Source organism: Lampetra fluviatilis, chromosome 57, assembly GCF_964198595.1.
Source record: "Lampetra fluviatilis chromosome 57, kcLamFluv1.1, whole genome shotgun sequence".
Lineage (NCBI taxonomy): Eukaryota > Metazoa > Chordata > Hyperoartia > Petromyzontiformes > Petromyzontidae > Lampetra > Lampetra fluviatilis.
Window position 1 is genome coordinate 3196798 of NC_136331.1, and position 25408 is coordinate 3222205.

The 25408-nt window shown below is 53.5% G+C and overlaps 1 protein-coding gene across 8 annotated transcripts in view; it reads right to left on the reverse strand.

Annotated features, from left to right (window-relative positions):
• Window positions 1-3538: 3538 nt before the first annotated feature.
• The window catches only part of AFDN (afadin, adherens junction formation factor), a 206259-nt gene continuing 184389 nt past the window's right edge, over window positions 3539-25408 (reverse strand). For 7 of the 8 annotated variants that reach the window (XM_078880327.1, XM_078880331.1, XM_078880325.1 and 4 more), the window contains 3 exons: window positions 24707-25367; window positions 13145-13241; window positions 3539-10446 (listed from right to left, as the gene is read on the reverse strand). In XM_078880327.1, coding sequence (XP_078736453.1) covers window positions 10299-10446; window positions 13145-13241; window positions 24707-25367 — 906 coding nt within the window. In that variant the 3' untranslated portion in view covers window positions 3539-10298. The remainder of the gene's footprint in view (window positions 10447-13144; window positions 13242-24706; window positions 25368-25408) is intronic. The other variant, XM_078880332.1, reaches the window with a different exon arrangement.

Sequence of the window (25408 nt, forward strand, 5' to 3'; positions counted from 1 at the left end):
CCCGACTCGCAACTTTTTGTAATGAAAACTCCGGAGCCACGCCCACTGGGCGTGGCTCCGGAGAGAGGCAACCCGCGATTAACATAAATTAACATAACTTAACATAACTTAAAACTAACATAAATTAACATAACTTTAAAAAAAACACGTGAATTCAAACTGCCGTTTGGAATAGCCGCGCGTGGGCGTGGCCTGTTATGTTAATATGGAACAAGGGCGGGGCTTGTTGGATTAGGGCGTGGCGAGCCTCGCCGTGTAGACCAATGGGAGGCGAGACATTTTATGGTAATTTGCGAAGGGCGGGGGACCCCTTCCCCCCGCCCCTCCCATTATGCTAATTAGACAAACAAGCGCTGGCGCGCGCGCTCCAGAGCCACGCTGGCGTGACGTGGATGACGTCAGCCCACGAAGGTCGATGACGCGCAGGGGAGGCCATGTTGGTCAGGGGTAACGGAGCGAGCGCGGGGCTAAACGGGCGGACATGTTTGTAAAGGAGGGTGGAGTCGCACGTGGAGTGACGTCACAAAGCATCAACACGTGCGTCGTTATTTACACAATATGGCAGCCGGCCGGTGACGTCAACAATCAAGTGTGTTTACCCTTTATGTCAATAACACAGGTGTTAAGATGTTTAAACACAAAATAGAAACCTTTTTGGTGTTTCAACTATTTATACTTGGACGCCGCACTCAATAAATGTGGGTTGCTATTATTAATAAAGGGCCGTCCATAAATGACGTCACGCGCTTAGGGGGGGGGAGGGGGGTCAGACATTTGTGACGATGTGTGACGAGGGGGGGAGGGGGGGTTTGAGAATGGGACGTCACATCAAAATGCGCAACTTTAAATAAATATTAACTAAATTGAATTGTTATAACCACACAAATTTTGATTAATTTTCATTATTAACGATTTGATTATGTAAATTTACTAAGGTCACGTTTTATTGAGTTCATGAAGGAGCATTTTGCTTCTCCATGAGAGAATGGAGAAACACACATTTAGTAATTTGTTTGAACGATTAATATTAAACATTTTTATTCTATTGATTCTACCAGAGCTTTTCATTCTGTGAAATTAATATGTGATTGTTATAATTGTACTCTCCATTTTGCTTCGTTCTACTACAAAGTTTCAAGTATTTTTTGTTATAGTTATAATTACTTTTAATATTTTATAATTATCAGAGAATTTCAATATCATATTCTGAACATCTGCAGTTTTAGTTAGACGTTGAATATTTTCAAGTGAATGTTATGCTAAATTTAAGCTTTCCAACGACCTCCTTTTTAATAAATGTTTTCTCCTACAACATCAGAGTGCAGCGCCACATTAAATACGCACTACAATGACAATAGTTTAAAGCGATTTGAAGCAAGTTTCATTTTCAAAATGGAAATATGGTTTTGGGGAAGGGGGGGGCAGAGATTTGTAACGTCATATTTGAGGAGGGGGGTCTGACTTTTTGTGACGCCGCGTGACGAGGGGAGGGGGAGTGTCAAAAATCGGCCAAAATCGCGTGACGTCATTTATGGACGGCCTCTTATATAAACGCCCAACTTTATCTGTGATGAACGCTGCACTTGCCGTCGTTTCCACGAAGGGGGCGCTGCAAACCTCCGCGCCTGAACGACGGAGGCGCAGGGACCGACGTTCGATCACGTTGGAATCGATCTGCAGACGGCGGCAGAGGTCGCAAACGGGTACCCGATACCCGTACCCTACCCGATACCCGGCTACCCGTACCCGGCCAGGTACGGGTACGGGTAGCCGTTTGCGACCCTGGTGCGGCCGGGTAGGGGTACGGGTACGGGTAGGCCGTGGGTCACTGATGAGTAACCGTTGTCACTCATTTCGGGTAGGGTACAGGTAGGGAACGGGTACCCATTTGCGACCCTGGTGCGGCCGGGTACGGGTAAGGAATCAAAACCCGTTTGCGACCTCTGGACGGCGGTCTTCTCGCACGGCCAGTTGTGTCGCCTTATCTCGATCCCGCAATCCCATGAAGGTGAAAGTCCGCATCGAACCGAACCCCCAGCAAGGACATCTACTTTACGACGAGAGAAAATTCACACAAAATGTCGTTTTCAATGAAGTCTTCCAGATGTAAAATGGTATTTGTATATAAACAACTTTCTCTATGATAATTGGTTTTTTACCCTTCTATCTGACAACAAAACTGTCAGTTTTTTTTTTACTGGCAAAGGAGGTTCCAATGGTGTAAATGCTTACCCCGAGCTCTCATACTCTGATGGTGCATTGTCTTTGAGTTGTGCGCCTTTTGGCGTCATCTGGTCCAACCAATGTGAGACTAGGCTCTAAGGAAAGCCGTCCCTTGGTGTGGACCAATCAGTTTCAAGGACAATGCATTTATTATCATCGCATGTTTTTGTTTGCATTTCGACTGCAGGTATTGTGGTTAATGCAGTGACATGAATCCTTGTAAAAGGTTTCAGTTTTGTTTGCCAGAAAAAAGGGGAAAAAACCCTATTATTACATTTCGATTTAAAGCTTTCGTGACTGCAGGGATTCATCTTCTTGGTTCTTTCGGTAAAGTCACGTAGAAGGGAAATAATAAAATAATAAAAATAAAATTAAAAATATATACAAATTATGGTTAATTTGTATTATTTCCCTTCTACGTGACTTTACCGAAAGAACCAAGAAGATGAAACCCTATTATTATGTTTTCATACTTTGACACTGGCCAATAAAGTCCCAATTCACGAACGCATTCTGCGCGTACACGATCCGACCGCGTGATGCGCCACGAATGATCTGGCTCCATTTGAACCGTCACGTGTGTAGGCTGCGATTGTGACGCGTGTGCCCCAATGTCCAATGCGTGGTGGTGTCGAGATATAGTGGCCGTCCATAAATGACGTCATGCGATTTTTGACAATTTGACCCCCCCCCCCCCTTCGTCACACGGCGTTACAAAAAGTCAGACCCCCCCCCCCCTCAAATATGACGTCACAAAGCTCTGCCCCCCTCCCCAAAAAAAAATAAAACTTCAAATCGCTTTAAACTATTGTCATTGTAGTGCGTGTTTAATGTGGCGCTGCACTCTGATGTTGTAGGAGAAAACATCAAACAGTCTATTTAATTAAGTAGAACGCGTCGTCTATATTTATTTAAAGTTGCGCATTTTGATGTGACGTCACATTTCTCAAACCCCCCCCCCTCGACACAAATGTCTGACCCCCCCCCCCCCAGGTTCGTGACGTCATTTATGGACGGCCCCTAACGTCACTCGTGCACGTCTCTTGAAGGTGGCACGCTGTTGAAAAGTGTCCACTCCACGCGACCGGTTGCACGCGGCCGGTTGCACGCGGCCGGTTGCACGCGGCCGGTTGCACGCGGCCGGTTGCACGCGACCGAATGCACGCGACCGGTTGCACGCGACCGGTTGCACGCGACCGGTTGCACGCGACCGATTGCACGCGACCGGTTGCAGGCGACCGGTTGCACGCGACCGGTTGCACGCGACGGATAACGGCTCTCGCATCCATCCGACACACGACAGCAGGAGCCGAAGTCAAGGTTTGTGTTTTATTACAACAAGAACATGATTACAGATAAAAACTATCACATAACTGCCTTTCAAGTCCAACACGTTATGTGTTTTCTCTTATTTTCAGTGTTTACCCAAGAAGGAGGAAAAAAAATATATAAAGTTGCAAAATACAAATAAAACTTTCATTTTAATTTTTAGTGTTTAAAGATTAAAAGTGTGGAGAGACACTCTCTCTAGCGTGATGTGATCAACTCAAAACTGCAATTGTGATACGTGGCCTGCCGCTGTACGAAAAGTGAAGGCCACTCACTCCCCGTTGCTATGGAATTATACAACAATAATGAAACCACTGCTGGATTGAAGGCCTCCTACAATCCGTGTCGATCATGGGGGTTGTTTGACCATACTTCACCACGCTGGTCAAAGCGGCTTGGTCGAATTAAGTGTGCGATGGAGCCAAAGACCGGTTCAGACATCGACTCGCCGTGGACGGGAATGAAACTAAACTCGACATGATTAATGCTAAGCTAGGCAACTCGGGCGTGACGGTGGCGAGATGTTAACGACCTCGCCTGGTCGACAGGAGGTCGTGGGTTCAACCCTGACGACGCCTGCTGTATATTTGGAGTCTGCGTGTCTCTCTCATCATCATCACGGTGGCTAGGAGATGTTAACTACCTCGCCTGGTATGCAGGAGGTCGTGGGTTCAATCCCGATCCCAACGCCTGCTGCATATTTGGAGTTTGCGTGTCTCTCTCTCATCATCATCACGATGGCTAGATGTTAACTACCTCGCCTGGTAGACAGGAGGTCGTGGGTTCAACCCTGACCCTGACGCCTGCTGTATATTTGGAGTTTTCGTGTCTCTCTCATCATCATCACGGTGGCTAGGAGATGTTAACGACCTCGCCTGGTATGCAGGAGGTCGTGGGTTCAATCCCGATTTCAACGTCTGCTGCATATTTGGAGTTTGCGTGTCTCTCTCCGTGGCCGCGTGGATTTTCTCAGGATCCTGCGGTGTTTCCCTCCACGTTAAGAATCAATGTCACGGTGTTTGGAATATATTTGGCTGCTACAAATTTCCACATGATGACGATAAGCCACTCTGCTGTTGAGCTATTATTTGTGCAAGGTCGCTTCTAAAAAAAGGAGTTTTAGAGCTCAGTGGGCCTTTCAGTTTTAATTCAACCAGATGGGACTTTAGTTTGAAGAATCGATATCAGCGCTGGATGGAGGCCTCTCCAAGCCGTCGGGATCTGATCTCATCTCCACCGCTGGCAGTTTGGTATCATCACGAGACCGCCAGAGAGAGAGGGGTAGGGGGGGGGGGTTGAAGTCTAACAGCGCCACACCACCGAAAAATCGACGTCGAAATCCCTTCGCGCCGTTACGTAGACGAACCGTGCCTGAACGTTGGACAGGGCCCCATGGGAAATTGGACCAGGACCCCATCCAACGTCAAAACCGCAACAATCCACTGCTCCCTCGGGTTTTGTAGTATGGAACTCCCCAACAAACTCCATGTGGGCAAGGCAACTGCGGGCATCTTGGATAGGTTTGTGCCCAAAATGGTGAACGAAAAAAAAAAATCGCCGGTTTTGTCGTGTTTTACCGATATACCGTTCCTCGGGTCACAGCGGCGTGGAATTGACATGGGCGACAGCAAGTCGGCGAGAGACAGCAACAAAAAACCAAGCGGGCAGCCGCTGACACACCCCCCCCCAACCCCCGGGGGATTAACAACGAAACAAGCGGGGCGCACTTCCCGCACTCGTTCATATACATATATACAGTACACAGTGCGGTACAGCGAATCACCACCACCACCACCGAGGGCGGAGGAGGAGACAGAGAAGGGGATATGGAATCAGTTCGCGTTGCAGGCGGCTGGCTGGGGTGGACCGCCGTGTTGCCGTTGCAGCCGAGAGCATCACCCGGCAGTGGATTCGACCATGGCTTCCTGCCGCCACCGATGATGATGATGCAAGCACAACTTCTTTCGCAGCCGTCACGCAGCCAACCCGTGTTCATCGGGAGGTGCGGTGGAGAAGGGGGGCTAGGTGGGGAAGGACAACATACTAAACACGGCGATGACGACAGTCAGAGCGCCGCATTTACACCAAAACCGTGCGGTTTCCGCGGGAATTGCCACGTGCGCGATATGTCTTTAGTACTATGTACAGCTCCATCTGCGGACCGGAGAGCCGCCCACGCAACTCTCTCAACCGACCCGTACGACGGACGTGATATAGGTAAACGTGCATACGCAGACGCCGACCGGCAGAAAAAAAACCCCCGATATTATTCGTTACTTGGCGAGCGTAATTAATTGGGGGGGGGGGCGGGGGCGGGTGCGGGGGGCGATAGATTCCAGAGTGCCCGATATTGTTGACCCGACCAAAATTCCGCGTGTGATGGCTTGTCTTGAGAAATACGATTTCAGTGTTTAAGGCAAGGGGTCATGGGGGGGGGGACGGGGACAGACCCTATGGGCTGACTGGGCTGAATGCAAACCCCACCTTCATTTCAAACTGATCGTGTGAAGGAGGTGCGCGCGTGTGTGTGTGTGTGTGTCGCTCTCGGTGCTACAGACGACAAAATGAATTGTTTTACTTTTACACTGGGAGGCGGAGGCGGGCGGGGTGGACACAGACAGAACGAAGGTCGATTTGTTTTTGAAAGCGGCTCCGAGTCGTCGCGTGGCGTCCTCGGTTAAAACGTTGCTGCCGCTCCGTGACGAGTTGTGGAAAGCAACTCGGTCGAACGCAGCTCTGTGGGACCGCAACACAACTTTGTGGAACGCAACTTGTAGCGTCGCCCCGGGGGGCATGGGCGCAGCAAAGCGGATAAGACGGAGGGACGCGTGAACCGCCACGAGCCCAAACAGTAATTCGACAGCTCCAGTTAAGTGCGACTCAACCGTAACAACCATGATAGCACAGTAACTATTAAATATTGCTGCAGGCAGCTCTCGTTAATCTGGAGTAATGGGGGGGAGGCGCGGGGGGCGGTGTTGGGAGGGTGTGGCAACAATAAAATATAAGACGTGAATACAAAACATTCGTACGGCAGGGTTAAGCATTTTTGTTTGTTGCCTGCGTAGCATGCATGTACGTTCAACCTCGTTCGCACCGCACGTAGCAGAGCCGCGCTAATCGGAGGCGAGCGAGCGGGGGGGGGGCCGGGGTGGAAATGAACCATCGTCGGCTGGAGAGGGGAGAATGCGTCGCCTGCAATTTTTTTAAATCCGCGCTCATGAGCCAACGGGGCTTTCGTTCGCCGACGCGTTTGCAGTCGAGCTCACGGCCAAACCTCTTGACGAGGGGCGGGCGGGCGTTGAGTTAGACGCGAGTCGCGGCGCACGGCGATAACGTAAAAGCCATGGGGCGGCTTCTTTTTTTTACTTAACGCAAGAGAGTTGACCCGTGGTGTAAGGTCGCGGCGATAGGCATCAAAACCAGCGTCGCGATAAACTTTGATTTCTTTTTTTTCCCACGAGCCACGGTCGACCCGTGCCATTCCTACGAAGGTCACACACATCCCACTTGCATAATCAAGACTGCCAACAACAACAAGAATCTCGCACGGGCTCGTGACTTGCCCTCGTCGGGGGTAGGGTCAGCAGGCACTGGGGGTTCAACTCCCCCTGGATCTCACGGCCCCCTAAAACCCGCGGGCGGGCAGGTGAGCAGCTTGTTAAACTCCCGCGGCTCTCATTGCACGTTGCGTGGACGCACGTTCAAATTCTTTCGCACGCCACGTAGCCGACTGTGCAAATCGGGAGGTGTTTTACCGGGAGTTTAGCCGCGACGAGTTTTGGCATCGAGGCGCGGGGGGTGGGGGGCTACGCCGTGGGGCGGCAGGTCCTCATCCAGCAGCGGAGAGATCGTGGCCAACGATGAAGTTTGTGAAGTAGAAGCCGTTGCAAAAGTAAAACTATTTTGGGGTGGCTCTAGTTGTGGTGATAGTGGTTGTGGTGGTGATAATGAGTGGTGGTGGATAGTGGTTATGGTGATTGCGGTGGTGGTAATGAGAACGGTGGTGATAGTGGTTGTGATGATGACGAGAGGAGTGGTGGATAGTGGTTGTGGTGGTGATGAGCGGTGGTGGATAGTGGTTATGGTGATAGTGGCACCTGGGCCTGTCCCGCGACCTCCTGCCAGCGGAGCTTTCGACACTTCACGCAGCCTTTACATGCACCTAGCCTGGCGCAAGCGCCGTGGTAACATCATCAGTGTTGTTGGTGGTGATGATAGTGGCTGTGGTGATGATAGTGACGATGGTGGTGATTGTGGTCTAGGTCCTGTACCCCCCCATCCTTTGTTGAGTTTTGTTCCAACAGAGTAACCCACCAACGTGGTTCTGAGTAAATAAAAGTACGAATAATGAACATAAAATATTGTAACCAATTGTCCACTTAGTGACGTCATCCTAGCTAGCTGCCAATCACTCTAAAGCGAATTGAACAAAAAACAATCAAACTGTCGCTCTGCGCGCGTGACGTCATTTGTTCGCACTCACTGGTTGCTCACGGCAACCACGTTGCTTACGATCGGCGAGTCTGGAAGGGGTCTTTTTACTCATCGTTCTGGGTTACCGCATGGATTCAAATTGTATCCTTAAGTTATACGTTCACATTGGCAGATTCATCGCCGCCTGATTATCTTACCGACGTGCTCTCGCGCACGATACAATTTCACGCGTTCCATCAATCGCCCCACGTGACCCCCCCCCAACTCCCCTCTCCCCGCGCGTACCACCCGGTTGAGACCCACAGCTCTAGGGCGATGGTAGCGGTGAAACCTGGATCCGAACCCCGCAAACTCAGCGGCGCTGGCTCGGCCATGAGGACCACGCCCCCACCCCCATCGTGTCCCCGTTTAAGATAAAAAAACTAAACAGAAAATAACCGAGAAACGGTAAGAACCGAGAGGGGGTTTGCGGAGCATGCCGTTGGGCGCTCCCTTCACCGAGTTGACAACACCGGCGGATCCCCTCCGCCGTGCCACGGCGAAGCTTAAACCGATGAGGTTCCAATGGCGAAGCCTAAACCGCCGTCGGCTTCGCCGCCCCCTTGAGGAGGCAACCCAACAACCTCGGGGGATAATCGCCGAGTGGAGAATGATCATCATCTTCATCGTCGCCGTCAACATTATTACTACTACGACTACCACTCCACAACCGACACAAGCCGGGAGAGTTTTAATGTACCCCCGGCAAGGATGATGAGATTTCCCCAGCAGCTAACCCTTTGAGAACCAAGAGGTTGTGGATCCTTGGGGGGGAAGGCAAAAAATAACAACCAGGACAGGTGGCAACGGTGCTCGAGCGTGATGACGTTTCCCCAACACGGACATCATCTTTACCCTGGGAGCTGACACGAGGAGGAAATAAAGCTACCGACAACTTTTTGGTGTTGCCATTGTTGCTGTTGCTGCTGTTGCTGCTGTTGCTGCTGCTGTTGCTGCTGTTGCTGCTGCTGTTGCTGCTATTGCTGCTGTTGCTGCTGTTGCTGCTGTTGCTATCGTTACCCGAGGATGCTCCATGTATCCCACAGCCGACGCAAACACGCCGCGGTTTCCCCCGAGTCCACACAATGTGCTTTGTCGCCCCGCGGAAATCGTTTAGAATCGGCGATAATTAATTTTTTAAAAAAGCTCTCTTGCAAAACGAACCCGGCAGAAGGGAACGGCCGTTGCCTACCGTGCCTCGCGCACGCACGCAACGTGACGACCGACCGCGCCATGCACAGCAGGGGGGTGAGGGGTCAGTGGGTTTCCCCAGATCTGCGACGTTCTTTCGACATCAACTTATTGCTCGGGGGGGGGGGGGAAGGGGGGCAGGATAGAAAAATCGACAAAACAACAAAAACGGCGACGACAACAATCGAGAGATTTGGTTTTTTTTCACCATCGACCCGACGACGAATCGGAAGTTTGGGGGAAAAATCCGCGCGGTGGGTGGCCAGCAACCAGTGGCGATGATTTCACACACCTGGTACTAATTCGAGGCCGAGTCGACCTAGGGGAGGCCTAGGACTTGGGCCAGGTGAATCGTCACCGGTGTTGTCCGTGAGCGGGAATCGAACTCGGGTCGCCGGCTTCGTGGCGCGGCTGTGCCGACTGCGACCATCGCCGCTCCCCACCGAGACATCCCGGGACGTGTTCGCGATCGCGCTGCCCCGTCAGCGATGGAAGGACAGCCGGGAGAGACAGGGACGCAGAGAGAGACGCAGAGAGAGACGTCCGGATGGATGCTACACCTCGCACGCTCCACCGCCGAAAGATGGCGAGAAAGACGGGGGGAGGGGGACGGGCAGGCACAGAGGGGAAACACGAAGGGCTGTCTTCCACGGCAGACCAAGCGATGGACCCCATCATCATCAGCATCGTCGTCATCATCATCATCAGCGTCGTTATCGTCATCATCATCAGCGTCGTCGTCATCGGCGGTGGTGTCGCCTCATCGAGGAGGAAGCGTGGGGAGACCCCCCCCCCCCCCACCGGATCAGATCTTTTGTTGCGCTTTTCTCTCCGTCGGCCGGCGGGCCAGACGGACCGAGCCAGAGGCCGAGGACGCAGAGACGCAGAGAGAGACACACAGACGGTCTTCCGCGAGCAAGCGGGCACGCGTGCTATCGACTGACCGATCGACCGATTGATTGACCGATTGATTGACCGATCGACCGACTGACTGATTGACCGACCGATTGATTGACCGACTGACCGACCGAGCGAGCGAGCGACAGACTGAGCCACGCCGCACACCACCGCCGCCCGCTTTATTTGTTTCCCAGCTCTTGCTCGAGCTCCATGAGCTTGCGCGACGTCTTGATCTTGTTGGCGACGTCCTGGCCCTGCGAGAAGAGGCGCTGGCGCTCACGGAACGGCAGCTTCTCGGGCATCGGGCTCGGGTGATCGCCCGCCTCTCTGCGAAAGAAAGAAAGGAAAAAAAACACGGAGAAAGTTCATCTTCAAGCAGGACGGCTGCTTGCGTTGAAGCCGAAACGTCGTGAGAATTATTTTATTATATTTTATTTTTTATTATGTTATTACTTCCCTTCTACGCGGCTTTACCGAAAGAACCAAGAAGATGAATCCCTGCAGTCACGAAAGCTTTAAATCGAAATTTTATTATGTTTTATTATTATTATTTTATTATTTCCCTTCTACGTGATTTTACCGAAAGAACCAAGAAGATGAATCCCTGCAGTCACGAAAGCTTTAAATCGAAATTTTATGATGTTGTATTTTTATTATTTTATTATTTCCCTTCTACGTGACTTTACCGAAAGAGCCAAGAAGATGAATCCCTGCAGTCACGAAAGCTTTACATCGAAATTTAACGGAGAAAGTTTATTCAACCAATTGGATTCACACGCTCCAGACGCCAACGGCGGTTTCACTCTCACGCGCTCGGGGTGGCCGCCTACAGGGACCGGTTTGCCCTCCATGCCTCTCGGAAACCCCTAACCCCCCCCTGCGATCGCCATTGCGTCGTTTCTCCGTTGTCGGCCCCTCCCCTCCACCTGGAACGCCGCCCCATCGCCCCCCCCACCACCTTCGCATTCGCAACGCTCGACTCTTTAACCTGCGTTTGAGAGGCACTTCTCAAGAGATCTATTTTTGATGCTCGACTTCTACACGGCGGGTCTTCGAGCTGGGCTCCCCGCGCCCGTGACAAGCGTGCCAGTGAGCATCACCGCCATTCTGTTTTATTACATCATCTCGGCGGGGTTCAGAGATTTTAAGCGGCGCCTCCGACTTCACTGTCGCCAGGTCGGCAAGCCCCTCCCCCCACCCCCCACCCCCCAAGCTTTGCGCCATCAAGCGAGACGGTATTGCAGACGTCGCTAACCAAACACATTTCCTCTGCACGTGGCCGCTTTCCCAGTACAGGCACAGTTCCTAAACTATTTATTTCGATTTAAAGCTTTCGTGACTGCAGGGATTCATCTTCTTGGTTCTTTCGGTACAGTCACGTGACTTTACCGAAAGAACCAACAAGATAAACTATTACTGGTAGGAACGAAGTGAACCAGCCTACAATAGATTATATCGTCCGTCCGTCCGTCCGATGTCCGATTAGGTGTAGCAACATCGCCCCCTACTGCAAACACTTGGCAGGACCCTACAAAAACCTTTAGACTCAGTGAGGCTTTCCTGGCTAAACAAGTGTAACATTCCCTTATAATTCCCTGAGATAGATTTTAATTAAAACATTTAAATTAAAAATTAACTCACAGCGGCCTAAAGCCTACAGCTAGGCCTAAAGCCTAGAACTAGGCCTCAAACTCTCCCTTCGTATCGTCCGATTCGGTGTAGCAGCATCGCCCCCTACTGCAAACACTTGGCAGGACCCTACAAAAACCTTTACACTCAGTGAGACAAGTGTAATAATACATTATGTTTTTATTCTTTGGTTATTCGTTGCTACCAGCCCACCCCGCAGGGACCTGTTAATATTTCACCAGCCCAAGGGCCACAACTGAGCTGCCATTGTAGCGTCTTTTGCAGAACAGACCCTGGGCTATCACGAACGATAGCTCAACAAAGTGCCTTATCATCATCATCATCGTGTGGAAATGCACAGCAGCCAAATACTCTGAACGCGTGATGTTGAGTCTCAACGTGGAGGGAAAAACCGGAGGAACCGGCGATAAAAACCACGTAAACACTGGGAGCACGTGCGCTCCAAATATACAGCAGCAGGGGTCAGGGTCGGGATCGAACCCACGACCTCCTGCACACCAGGCGAGGGAGTTAACATCTCCTAGCCACCGTGATGATGATGATGATGATGAGAGAGACACACAAACTCCAAATATACAGCAGCAGGCGTCAGGGTCGGGATCGAACCCACGACCTCCTGCACACCAGGCGAGGGAGTTAACATCTCCTAGCCACCGTGATGATGATGATGATGATGAGAGAGACACACAAACTCCAAATATACAGCAGCAGGCGTCAGGGTCGGGATCGAACCCACGACCTCCTAAATACCAGGCAAGGTAGTTAACATCTCTCCACTAATTATAATTGTCATCATCATCATTCAGCTTGTTAATTTTTACAATAATCATCATCCTCAGCCTTGTTTACCCAGGAAAGCCTCACCTATAGTCAAGACTTTCACAGGAGGTTCTTACGTACTACTGTGTGTGCCAGGTTACGTACCCTGGGTACTCGAATATATTGTTGTGTACTGTGTGTACTGCTGTGTGTGCTGAATGTACTGTGCCCCACGGTGCGAGCTGTTTGTCTTTGTGTAATGTGCACGTGTTGTGTTGCATGTGCTGCACTTGTGAGCTGCACTTGTGCTGCGCATGTGAGCTGCCTGCGGGAGTGCGTGTTGCATGTGTGCTGCGTGTGTGTGGGTGCTGCGTGTGTGTGCTGCGTGTGTGCGCTGCGTGTGTGCGTGCTGCGTGTGTGCGTGTGCTGTGCGTGTTGTGTGTGTGCTGCGTGTGTGCGTGTGCTGTGTGCGTGCGTGCTACGTGCGTGTGTGCTGCGTGCTGTGTGTGTGCTGTGCGTGTGTGCTGTGTGTGTGTGCTGCGTGTGTGTGCTGCGTGTGTGCATGCTGCATGTGTGTGTGCTGTGTGCGTGCTGTGCGTGCTACGCGAGCACTCACGGTTTGCTCTGGTTGGTGCGGCGCTCGCGGGGGTCGCGGTAAACCTCCTGGGAGCCGATGACGCCGGGGGTCCCGCCGGGCCGGTAAGTGTTCATGCCTGCAGACGCACACCGCCGGTAACAAAGCCACGCCACTAACCGCTAGCCACAGACCACCACTACTAACCACACACCACCACCACTAACCACACACCACCACTACTACCCACACACCACCACCACTAACCACACACCACCACTACTACCCACACACCACCACCACTACCCACACACCACCACCACTACCCACACACCACCACCACTACCCACACACCACCACCACTAACCACACACCACCACTACTACCCACACACCACCACTACTACCCACACACCACCACTACTACCCACACACCACCACTACTACCCACACACCACCACCACTACTAACAACACACCACCACTACTACCCACACACCACCACTACTAACCACACACCACCACTACTACCCACACACCACCACCACTACCCACACACCACCACTACTACCCACACACCACCACTACTACCCACACACCACCACCACTACCCACACACCACCACTACTACCCACACACCACCACTACTACCCACACACCACCACTACTACCCACACACCACCACTACTACCCACACACCACCACTACTACCCACACACCACCACTACTACCCACACACCACCACCACTACTAACCACACACCACCACCACTACCCACACACCACCACCACTACCCACACACCACCACCACTACCCACACACCACCACCACTACCCACACACCACCACTACTACCCACACACCACCACCACTACTAACCACACACCACCACCACTACCCACACACCACCACCACTACCCACACACCACCACTACTAACCACACACCACCACCACTACCCACACACCACCACCACTAACCACACACCACCACCACTACCCACACACCACCACTACTACCCACACACCACCACCACTACCCACACACCACCACTACTAACCACACACCACCACTACTAACCACACACCACCACTACTACCCACACACCACCACCACTAACCACACACCACCACTACTACCCACACACCACCACTACTACCCACACACCACCACCACTACCCACACACCACCACCACTACCCACACACCACCACTACTAACCACACACCACCACCACTAACCACACACCACCACTACTAACCACACACCACCACCACTACCCACACACCACCACCACTAACCACACACCACCACCACTACCCACACACCACCACTACTACCCACACACCACCACCACTACCCACACACCACCACTACTAACCACACACCACCACTACTAACCACACACCACCACTACTACCCACACACCACCACCACTAACCACACACCACCACTACTACCCACACACCACCACTACTACCCACACACCACCACCACTACCCACACACCACCACCACTACCCACACACCACCACTACTAACCACACACCACCACTACTACCCACACACCACCACCACTACCCACACACCACCACTACTAACCACACACCACCACTACTAACCACACACCACCACTACTACCCACACACCACCACTACTAACCACACACCACCACTACTACCCACACACCACCACCACTACCCACACACCACCACTACTAACCACACACCACCACTACTAACCACACACCACCACTACTACCCACACACCACCACCACTACCCACACACCACCACTACTAACCACACACCACCACTACTAACCACACACCACCACTACTACCCACACACCACCACCACTACCCACACACCACCACTACTAACCACACACCACCACTACTACCCACACACCACCACTACTACCCACACACCACCACTACTACCCACACACCACCACCACTACCCACACACCACCACTACTACCCACACACCACCACCACTACCCACACACCACCACTACTACCCACACACCACCACCACTAACCACACACCACCACTACTACCCACACACCACCACTACTACCCACACACCACCACCACTAACCACACACCACCACTACTAACCACACACCACCACTACTAACCACACACCACCACTACTACCCACACACCACCACCACTAACCACACACCACCACTACTAACCACACACCACCACTACTACCCACACACCACCACTACTACCCACACACCACCACTACTAACCACACACCACCACTACTAACCACACACCACCACTACTACCCACACACCACCACTACTAACCACACACCACCACTACTAACCACACACCACCACTACTACCCACACACCACCACCACTAACCACACACCACCACTACTACCCACACACCACCACCACTACCCACACACCACCACCACTAACCACACACCACCACCACTACCCACACACCACCACTACTAACCACACACCACCACTACTACCCACACACCACCACTACTAACCACACACCACCACTACTGACCACACACCACCACTACTAACCACACACCACCACTACTAACCACACACCACCACTACTACCCACACACCACCACCACTAACCACACACCACCACTACTAACCACACACCACCACTACTAACCACACACCACCACTACTACCCACACACCACCACTACTACCCACACACCACCACTACTACCCACACACCACCACTACTAACCACACACCACCACTACTGACCACACACCACCACTACTACCCACACACCACCACCACTAACCACACACCACCACTACTACCCACACACCACCACCACTACCCACACACCACCACCACTAACCACACACCACCACCACTACCCACACACCACCACTACTAACCACACACCACCACTACTACCCACACACCACCACCACTACCCACACACCACCACCACTACTACCCACACACCACCACTACTAACCACACACCACCACTACTGACCACACACCACCACTACTAACCACACACCACCACTACTAACCACACACCACCACTACTACCCACACACCACCACTACTAACCACACACCACCACTACTACCCACACACCACCACTACTACCCACACACCACCACTACTAACCACACACCACCACTACTACCCACACACCACCACCACTACCCACACACCACCACTACTAACCACACACCACCACTACTAACCACACACCACCACTACTACCCACACACCACCACTACTAACCACACACCACCACTACTACCCACACACCACCACTACTAACCACACACCACCACTACTGACCACACACCACCACTACTACCCACACACCACCACTACTACCCACACACCACCACTACTAACCACACACCACCACTACTAACCACACACCACCACTACTGACCACACACCACCACTACTACCCACACACCACCACTACTAACCACACACCACCACTACTACCCACACACCACCACCACTACCCACACACCACCACTACTACCCACACACCACCACCACTACCCACACACCACCACCACTACCCACACACCACCACCACTACCCACACACCACCACCACTACCCACACACCACCACCACTACCCACACACCACCACCACTACCCACACACCACCACTACTACCCACACACCACCACTACTACCCACACACCACCACCACTACCCACACACCACCACCACTACCCACACACCACCACTACTACCCACACACCACCACCACTACCCACACACCACCACCACTACCCACACACCACCACCACTACCCACACACCACCACCACTAACCACACACCACCACCACTACCCACACACCACCACTACTAACCACACACCACCACTACTACCCACACACCACCACTACTAACCACACACCACCACTACTGACCACACACCACCACTACTAACCACACACCACCACTACTAACCACACACCACCACTACTACCCACACACCACCACCACTAACCACACACCACCACTACTAACCACACACCACCACTACTAACCACACACCACCACTACTACCCACACACCACCACTACTACCCACACACCACCACCACTACCCACACACCACCACTACTAACCACACACCACCACTACTGACCACACACCACCACTACTAACCACACACCACCACTACTAACCACACACCACCACTACTACCCACACACCACCACCACTAACCACACACCACCACTACTAACCACACACCACCACTACTAACCACACACCACCACTACTACCCACACACCACCACTACTACCCACACACCACCACCACTACCCACACACCACCACTACTACCCACACACCACCACTACTACCCACACACCACCACTACTACCCACACACCACCACTACTACCCACACACCACCACCACTACCCACACACCACCACCACTACCCACACACCACCACTACTACCCACACACCACCACTACTACCCACACACCACCACCACTACCCACACACCACCACTACTAACCACACACCACCACCACTACCCACACACCACCACTACTACCCACACACCACCACCACTACCCACACACCACCACTACTAACCACACACCACCACCACTACCCACACACCACCACTACTAACCACACACCACCACCACTACCCACACACCACCACTACTAACCACACACCACCACTACTAACCACACACCACCACTACTACCCACACACCACCACTACTACCCACACACCACCACCACTAACCACACACCACCACCACTACCCACACACCACCACTACTACCCACACACCACCACCACTACCCACACACCACCACTACTACCCACACACCACCACCACTACCCACACACCACCACCACTACTACCCACACACCACCACTACTAACCACACACCACCACCACTACCCACACACCACCACTACTACCCACACACCACCACTACTACCCACACACCACCACTACTAACCACACACCACCACCACTACCCACACACCACCACCACTAACCACACACCACCACCACTACCCACACACCACCACTACTACCCACACACCACCACTACTACCCACACACCACCACTACTAACCACACACCACCACTGCTACCCACACACCACCACTGCTGACCACACACCACCACTACTACCCACACACCACCACCACTACCCACACACCACCACTACTAACCACACACCACCACTACTAACCACACACACTGCCAGTGATACAACCATGCCACCAACCACTAACCAAACACACAACCGGTAAAAGCCCACACCACTTACCACACAAACACTATGCACACCTGTTGACACACCCATACTAAACACATCCATGCTACAACACTTACCACACAAACACGACACACACCTGTTGACACACCCATACTAAACACATCCACGCTACACCACTTACCACACAAACACGACACACACCTGTTGACACACCCATACTAAACACATCCACGCTACAACACTTACCACACAAACACGACACACACCTGTTGACACACCCATACTAAACACATCCACGCTACACCACTTACCACACAAACACGACACACACCTGTTGACACACCCATACTAAACACATCCACGCTACACCACTTACCACACAAACACGACACACACCTGTTGACACACCCATACTAAACACATCCACGCTACAACACTTACCACACAAACACTATGCACACCTGTTGACACACCCATACTAAACACATCCACGCTACAACACTTACCACACAAACACTATGCACACCTGTTAATACACCCACGCCCACACTACACACACACACACACACCACACAACGACAAAGATCCCCCGTATAACCTTTACACACTGTTGTGGCAAGTGCTGTTAGCGAGTAGCAGCACCTATGAAGGCCGGCTTGGCACACGAGGGGGTGGGTGGCCAGCCCCACACCTGACCTCCTTTGTCTCCCCAGTAGCGATGTTTACACGCCGCACCAGGTACTCATTAGAGGCTGAGTCGACCTAGGGGAGGGCCCTGGACGGTTTAGATAATCGTCATTGGTGTTGGCCGTGAGCAGGAATCAATCTCGGGTCGCCGGGTTCATAGCGCAGCGCGCTAACCGCTACACTACCGCACACACACACCCTTTAACACCCACACCACACACACACACCCGTTAACACCCACACTACACACAGCCACAACTTCCGCTAGCTCACAAAAGCTCTACACACAATTCAAGACGTCACCGTTGACAAATTCGTCGGTGAAACCACCGCCACCTCATCGCCACCACCACTTCCGCTCGCTCGCCCACTCGCCATTCTATCTTTGCGTAGGGGAGCAAAATGCCAATTCTAGATGTGAAGCTTTCGTGACTGCAAGGATTCATACTCTTAGGTTTTTTCGGTAAAGTCACGTAGGTCAAAAATAGAATTAAAATTTATAAAAGTAAAATAAAAAATCACGACGTTTCGGAGGCAACACAAGCTTCCGTCTTCAGGTGGAACCGTCACAGCACGATTGTTGTATCAAGTAAAGATACAGCAATTTTTACTTGATACAGCAATCGTGCTGTGACGGTTCCACCTGAAGACGGAAGCTTGTGTTGCCTCCGAAACATCGTGATTTTTTATTTTACATTTATTAATTTTATTTTTTACCTACGTGACTTTACCGAAAAAATCGAAGAGTACAAAATGCCCATGTCGAGGGTTTGCTGGCCAAGAGAGGGAGTGCAGTTTTTCTTTCCCTCCCCGTCTGTGCAATGAGCAGTCAACAGTGGGTTTTACTCCATATATAGGCCATAGTTTGGGTTGCTCACTCACCCACCCACTTGCTCACCCAAACCCACCCACTCGCTCAACCAGATCCACCGACCCACTCGCTCGCTCATCCAGACGCCCACGCACCCACTCACCGAATCATCCAGACCCATCCACCCCCTTACCTAACCACCCAGACCCACCCACTCACTCATCAATATCCACCCACCCACCCACTCACCCAGACCCACTCACTCACTCACTCACCCAGACCCACTCACTCACGCACCCAGACCCACTCACTCACGCACCCAGACCCACTCACTCACGCACCCAGACCCACTCACTCACGCACCCAGACCCACTCACTCACCCACCCAGACCCACCCACTCACCCACCCAGACCCACTCACTCACTCACCCACCCAGACCCACCCACTCACTCACCCCGACCCACTCACTGACCCACCCAGACCCACTCACTGACCTCACCCACCCAGACCCACTCACTCACCCACCCAGACCCACTTATTCGCTCACCCAGACCCACTCACTCACTCACCCACCCAGACCCAATCACTCACCCACCCAGACCCACTTATTCGCTCACCCAGACCCACTCACCAACACTGCAGGTCACCTCACTTCTCTTTCTGCTTCTTCCCTCGCACCGCTCCACTTTGCAATTCCCTCCCTCCCATCATCATCACTGTCACCATCACCGTCATCGTCTCCTCCCCCACCCCAACCCCAATCTCTCGCGATAACAACCTCGCTCAGTTCACGTCACGCGTTACACACTCTTACCACCTCTCACGCAACTTTGCTAACGGGTGCGCTGTGCTGTTGCCGCCCCCGCCTGGGCGACGCGTGCTCCTTCGGCGGTCGTGAATTTCAAAGAAGCAAAACCATTCCGGTGCGCGGCGCGGCAGACGGACGGGCGCACAGACGGGACAAGACTCACGGTGACGGACGGACACGGACGGACACTCGCAACCAGGACGGCACAAAGTCAGCAGCGGGTGGCCACGGTGTCGGAGGTCACGGCGCGCGGTGTCGGAGGTCACGGCGTGCGACCGTTTCTCGCGATAGCCGTTGAAATGCGTGAATTGAATTTTGCAATTTAAAAAAAACTTTTTTTCCCCCTCCCTCCTTCTGTGATTTGCTTTTGCTGTGCGTGTAGCAGGAAGGCAGATTGGTTTATTTATAAAGTTATCATCCAAGTTCGAATTGTTCGGCACAAGGCAGCCAAAGCGCCTTCCAACCTGTCCAATCTTTGTAGAATGCCGACAACGCTGGTCAATTAATGCCAACAAAACAGTGTCGTGTATTCGCCGTTACATGAATTAACTAGCAAATACATTTAGCAAATCACGAATTTCACGAAGAGCAGACATTTATTTACAATGATCCATAACAGGTTTCTTTTTTTACTCAACTTTAACTACTTGAGTTTTAAAACTCAGCAATATTCCGTCGGAGGGAGGAAGAATAAAACGGGGATCGGGGGGCGACCCGCCGTGCATCTCACATCGTCGGGGTCGCGGGGGTCACAGAGGTCACGGGGGTCGTGGCGACCATAAACCTACAGCGAGCAGTGATTGGCTATTTCCGCACGCACAGTGAGGGGGGAGGGGGGGAGGTTGCACCGATGAGTCCCAGAACAACTAGAATCCCTCCCCGCAGCACCTACGCATTTGCCCATTTCAGGAAGACAAAGACCCCCCCCCCCCCGTATAGCCTCAACAGACAAGTGCTGTTAGCGAGTAGCACCTATGAAGGCCGGCACGGCACACGAGGGGGTGGGTGGCCAGCACCACGCCCGGCCGCCTTTGTCTCCCCGGTGGCGATGTTTACTGCACACCGCACCAGGTACTCATTTGAGGCCGAGTCGACCTAGGGGGAGGCCCCGGACCGGTTCAGATAATCGTCACCGGTGTTGGTGGTGGTCGTAAGCGGGAATGGAACTCGGGGGTCGGCGGGTTCGCAGCGCAGCGCGCTAACCGCTACGCTACCATTTTACCGCCGTTGCAATCAATGGACTTTCGTAACTTCACCCGCCACGGTGGTGAGATCAAATCCTGGCCGACAACCCGGCCCCCCATCGTCCCTCCGTGGGGGGGGGGGTGTCACAGTAAAAATTTAACCGGCTTCCTTGGAGAGACCAGCCCCCCGCAACCCACCCACCCCGCCCTCCGCCCCGACGTAGCGAAATGTGGAATGTTCAACCACCGGCGGCTCCGTGCTGGGACGTGCGCAGGAGCTGTGCCCCCCCGATGAATCAGAATCATTGTTAAGACCGCAGGAGAAATCCGATGAGCCATGAAGCTCTTTTTTGCACAGATGTCCCACTATGCGCATGGGGGGGGCGGCGAGCCATGGAATCAAAGCTCAATTGGAGCAATAAATGTGAGTGACACCTTTCGCTGCGTGGAGTCATTCCCGCGTTTTGTCAACGCCACACGCAGGCCGGCCGGTAAACATCCGACATCGGGCTAATTCTACGGGGACCCGTCGGTGCACGACTTATTAGGATTGGCTTAGTGACAATCTAGAACAGTCGCAGCGAGCGCGCACACGTTCACACACACGCGCGCACACATGGCGCAACTAAATCAAGGGCAGATAAAAAAAAATGTAAATCAAACACGGACACGTAAGTAAAGTAAGCGAATCGTCCACGTCGATCTTGCTGGCTCGAACCAACGTCGGGGTTGACCAGGTCGTCACGTCGGATTGGGGAAGAGGCGACGACGGATTGGCAGGGAGGGAGGCAGGGAGGGAGGGAGCGAGCGAGCGAGGGAGGGAGGCAGGGAGGGAGCGAGCGAGGGAGGGAGGCGAGTCTGGAAAGCCGGGTCAACTCACGTGCCCCTGGTCGGTCGCGCGACAAAAATTTTGCTCTGGAAATCGTCGCGCGAATTTAAAAAATGTGCCGCCCCGCGCCACACTTGTCGGCGTCTGGGCGAGCAGCTGAGCGACAAGCAGTTTAGCATCACAACGGCCAAATCGGGAGTCGCGCAAATCTGCCCCGCGAACGAGCGTCTCCGCTGCAAGTTAACGGGTCATAATCTTAGTTCTTTCGGTAAAGTCACGTAGGTAAAAAATTAAATAAAAATTAATAAATAAATTATTATTGTTTTATTTTTACCTACGTGACTTTACCGAAAGAACTAAGATTATGAATCCTTGCAGTCACGAAAGCTTCAAATCTAGAGTTAACGGGTCGCGGCAACCGCCGCTCCCGACTCGATTGCCGAGACGTTGAGTTGCGTACGAATCCCCGGGTTGCGCAACCGATTGTGAAGAGGCGTGGACTCCGGCTTCAGGGAAACGCCCCCGAGGGACGGGGGGAGGGGGGAAATCGCGACGTTTGTGGATGGCATGCGGTCACAACACGCATGCACGAGGCGGCTGGGTGCTTCCATCGGTAAGAATAACAATTTAGAACATTTGGATCTGTGTCTTTGTATAGCGCGAGGCATTCTCTCTCGGCATGCAGCACTCCATTTCAGAGAAGGCGGCAAGATGCTGTGGTGTGGCTTAACCCAATTAACCAATCTGTGAGTATTTACACCATTGGAACCGACACATTTTTTTTTACCAGGAGTCATGTTTGCATTGACCACAACACCTGCATTCCGATTGCATCCGCGAAATAACGGGGGTGCGGTTCAGACACGGGAAAGTTGCGAACAACGGCTGAGACACCCAGCTGCCTCGCGACGGGAGAGTGAAAGCAGATGAGTTGAGGAAAGGTGAGGAGTTAATCGGTCGTAGACACGGGGGGGGGGGGGGGCGCAAAGGGCCCCGGGAGTACGGATGATCCGACAAAGCAATTTGAATCCATCAAGCAAACCATAAGCAAGCCACAAGCAAGCCACAAGCAAGCCACAAGCAAGCCACAAGCAAGCCACAAGCAAGCCACAAGCAAGCGAGACAGACAGACAGACACACAATCACAGACAAGCGAGGCGTGTCCTTGCATAGAACACACACACACAGAAGCGGGGTACAGACACGGACACACAGACTAGAGTCACACGTACCGACAGGCTCGCACACAGACACACATACAAGCCACTAGCACACACAAGACACTCACACACAGTGCCTCACTGCTCACACAAAGAATAAGAGCCCCCGTGTAGCCTTAAAAGACTGCTGGGGTAAGTGCTGTTAACGAGCACCTATGAAGGCCGGCACGGCACACGAGGGAATGGGTGGCCAGCACCACACCCGACCGCCTTTGTCTCCCTAATGGTGATGTTTATACACCGCACCAGGTACTCATTTGAGGCTGAGTCGACCTAGCGAAGGTCCAGGACCAGTTCAAATAATCGTCACTTGTGCTGGCAGTGAGCAGGACGAATTGAACTCGGGTTGCCGGGTTCGTAGCGCAGCGAGCTAGCGAACTAACCCGCTACACCACCCACACACACGCACACACCTACTCACACACACACGCGCACACCGACTCACACACACACGCGCACACCGACTCACACACACACGCGCACACCGACTCACACACACACGCGCACACCGACTCACACACACACGCGCACACCGACTCACACACACACACGCGCACACCGACTCACACACACACGCGCACACCGACTCACACACACACGCGCACACCGACTCACACACACACGCGCACACCGACTCACACTCTGACAAGCCGTACTCGCAAACACAAGCCAAGTCACAACCCACGAACAGACAACAACAACTGCCGTTGACAGACAACAACCCCCAGGGGCCATGCAGGCACGCTCTCATTCAAGACACTCGCTCGCTCGCACGCACAGAAAGCCACGCGCACAGCCAAGGTGCGGCCTTTCACCTTGCGAGTTTCCAGGCGAAGCATAGGTGAGCAGCAGCGAGGCCGGCGTGCCGCGGAGCTGCTGGGCGGCCGCGGCGCCGACAGCGCCGCCGACGCCGCCGCCGACGCGCGCCAGGTCGGCCATGCTGCTGGAAGCCGCCACCGACGGCGCCTGCCTGCCCAGGCCGGCCGCCCCCCCCGCGGCCGACGAGAGCGCAAAGCCGTCCGACACGGGGCGCGGCGGCCGGGCGAGCGGCGGTCGGCGTGCCGTCACGGCGCCACCGCCGCCGCCCGGCTGCTGCTGCTGCTGCCAGCGCAGGGGGGCGGCCGCCACTGCTGCCGCCGCCGCCGCGGGGTTAGTGCGAGCGTCTCTCGTCTTTGCAGAGTCCGCCTCCTCCTCGCCGTCACCGCACCGCACCAGCATGGCTCGGTGCAAGACGTCGCCGCCGATGCCGCCGATGCCGCCGCCGATGCCCGTTCCGCCTCCGCCGCGAGGCTTACTCTGCTGGGACGGCGCCGGCGGAGACGCGGTGGTGGTGGCGTAGGCCGCCGTGGATGTCCCGTCGTCGTCGCCGCCGCCTCCGTTGTTGTTGCCGGGCCCCAGCAGGCGGCGCTCCTCCTCGTCGAGCGCGCGCCGCCGCTCCGACTCCATGTGAGCGTAGTAGTCGTCATCGCGGCGCCGCTGGTGGTGAATGTCGCCGCCGCCGCCACCGGCGGGAGGGA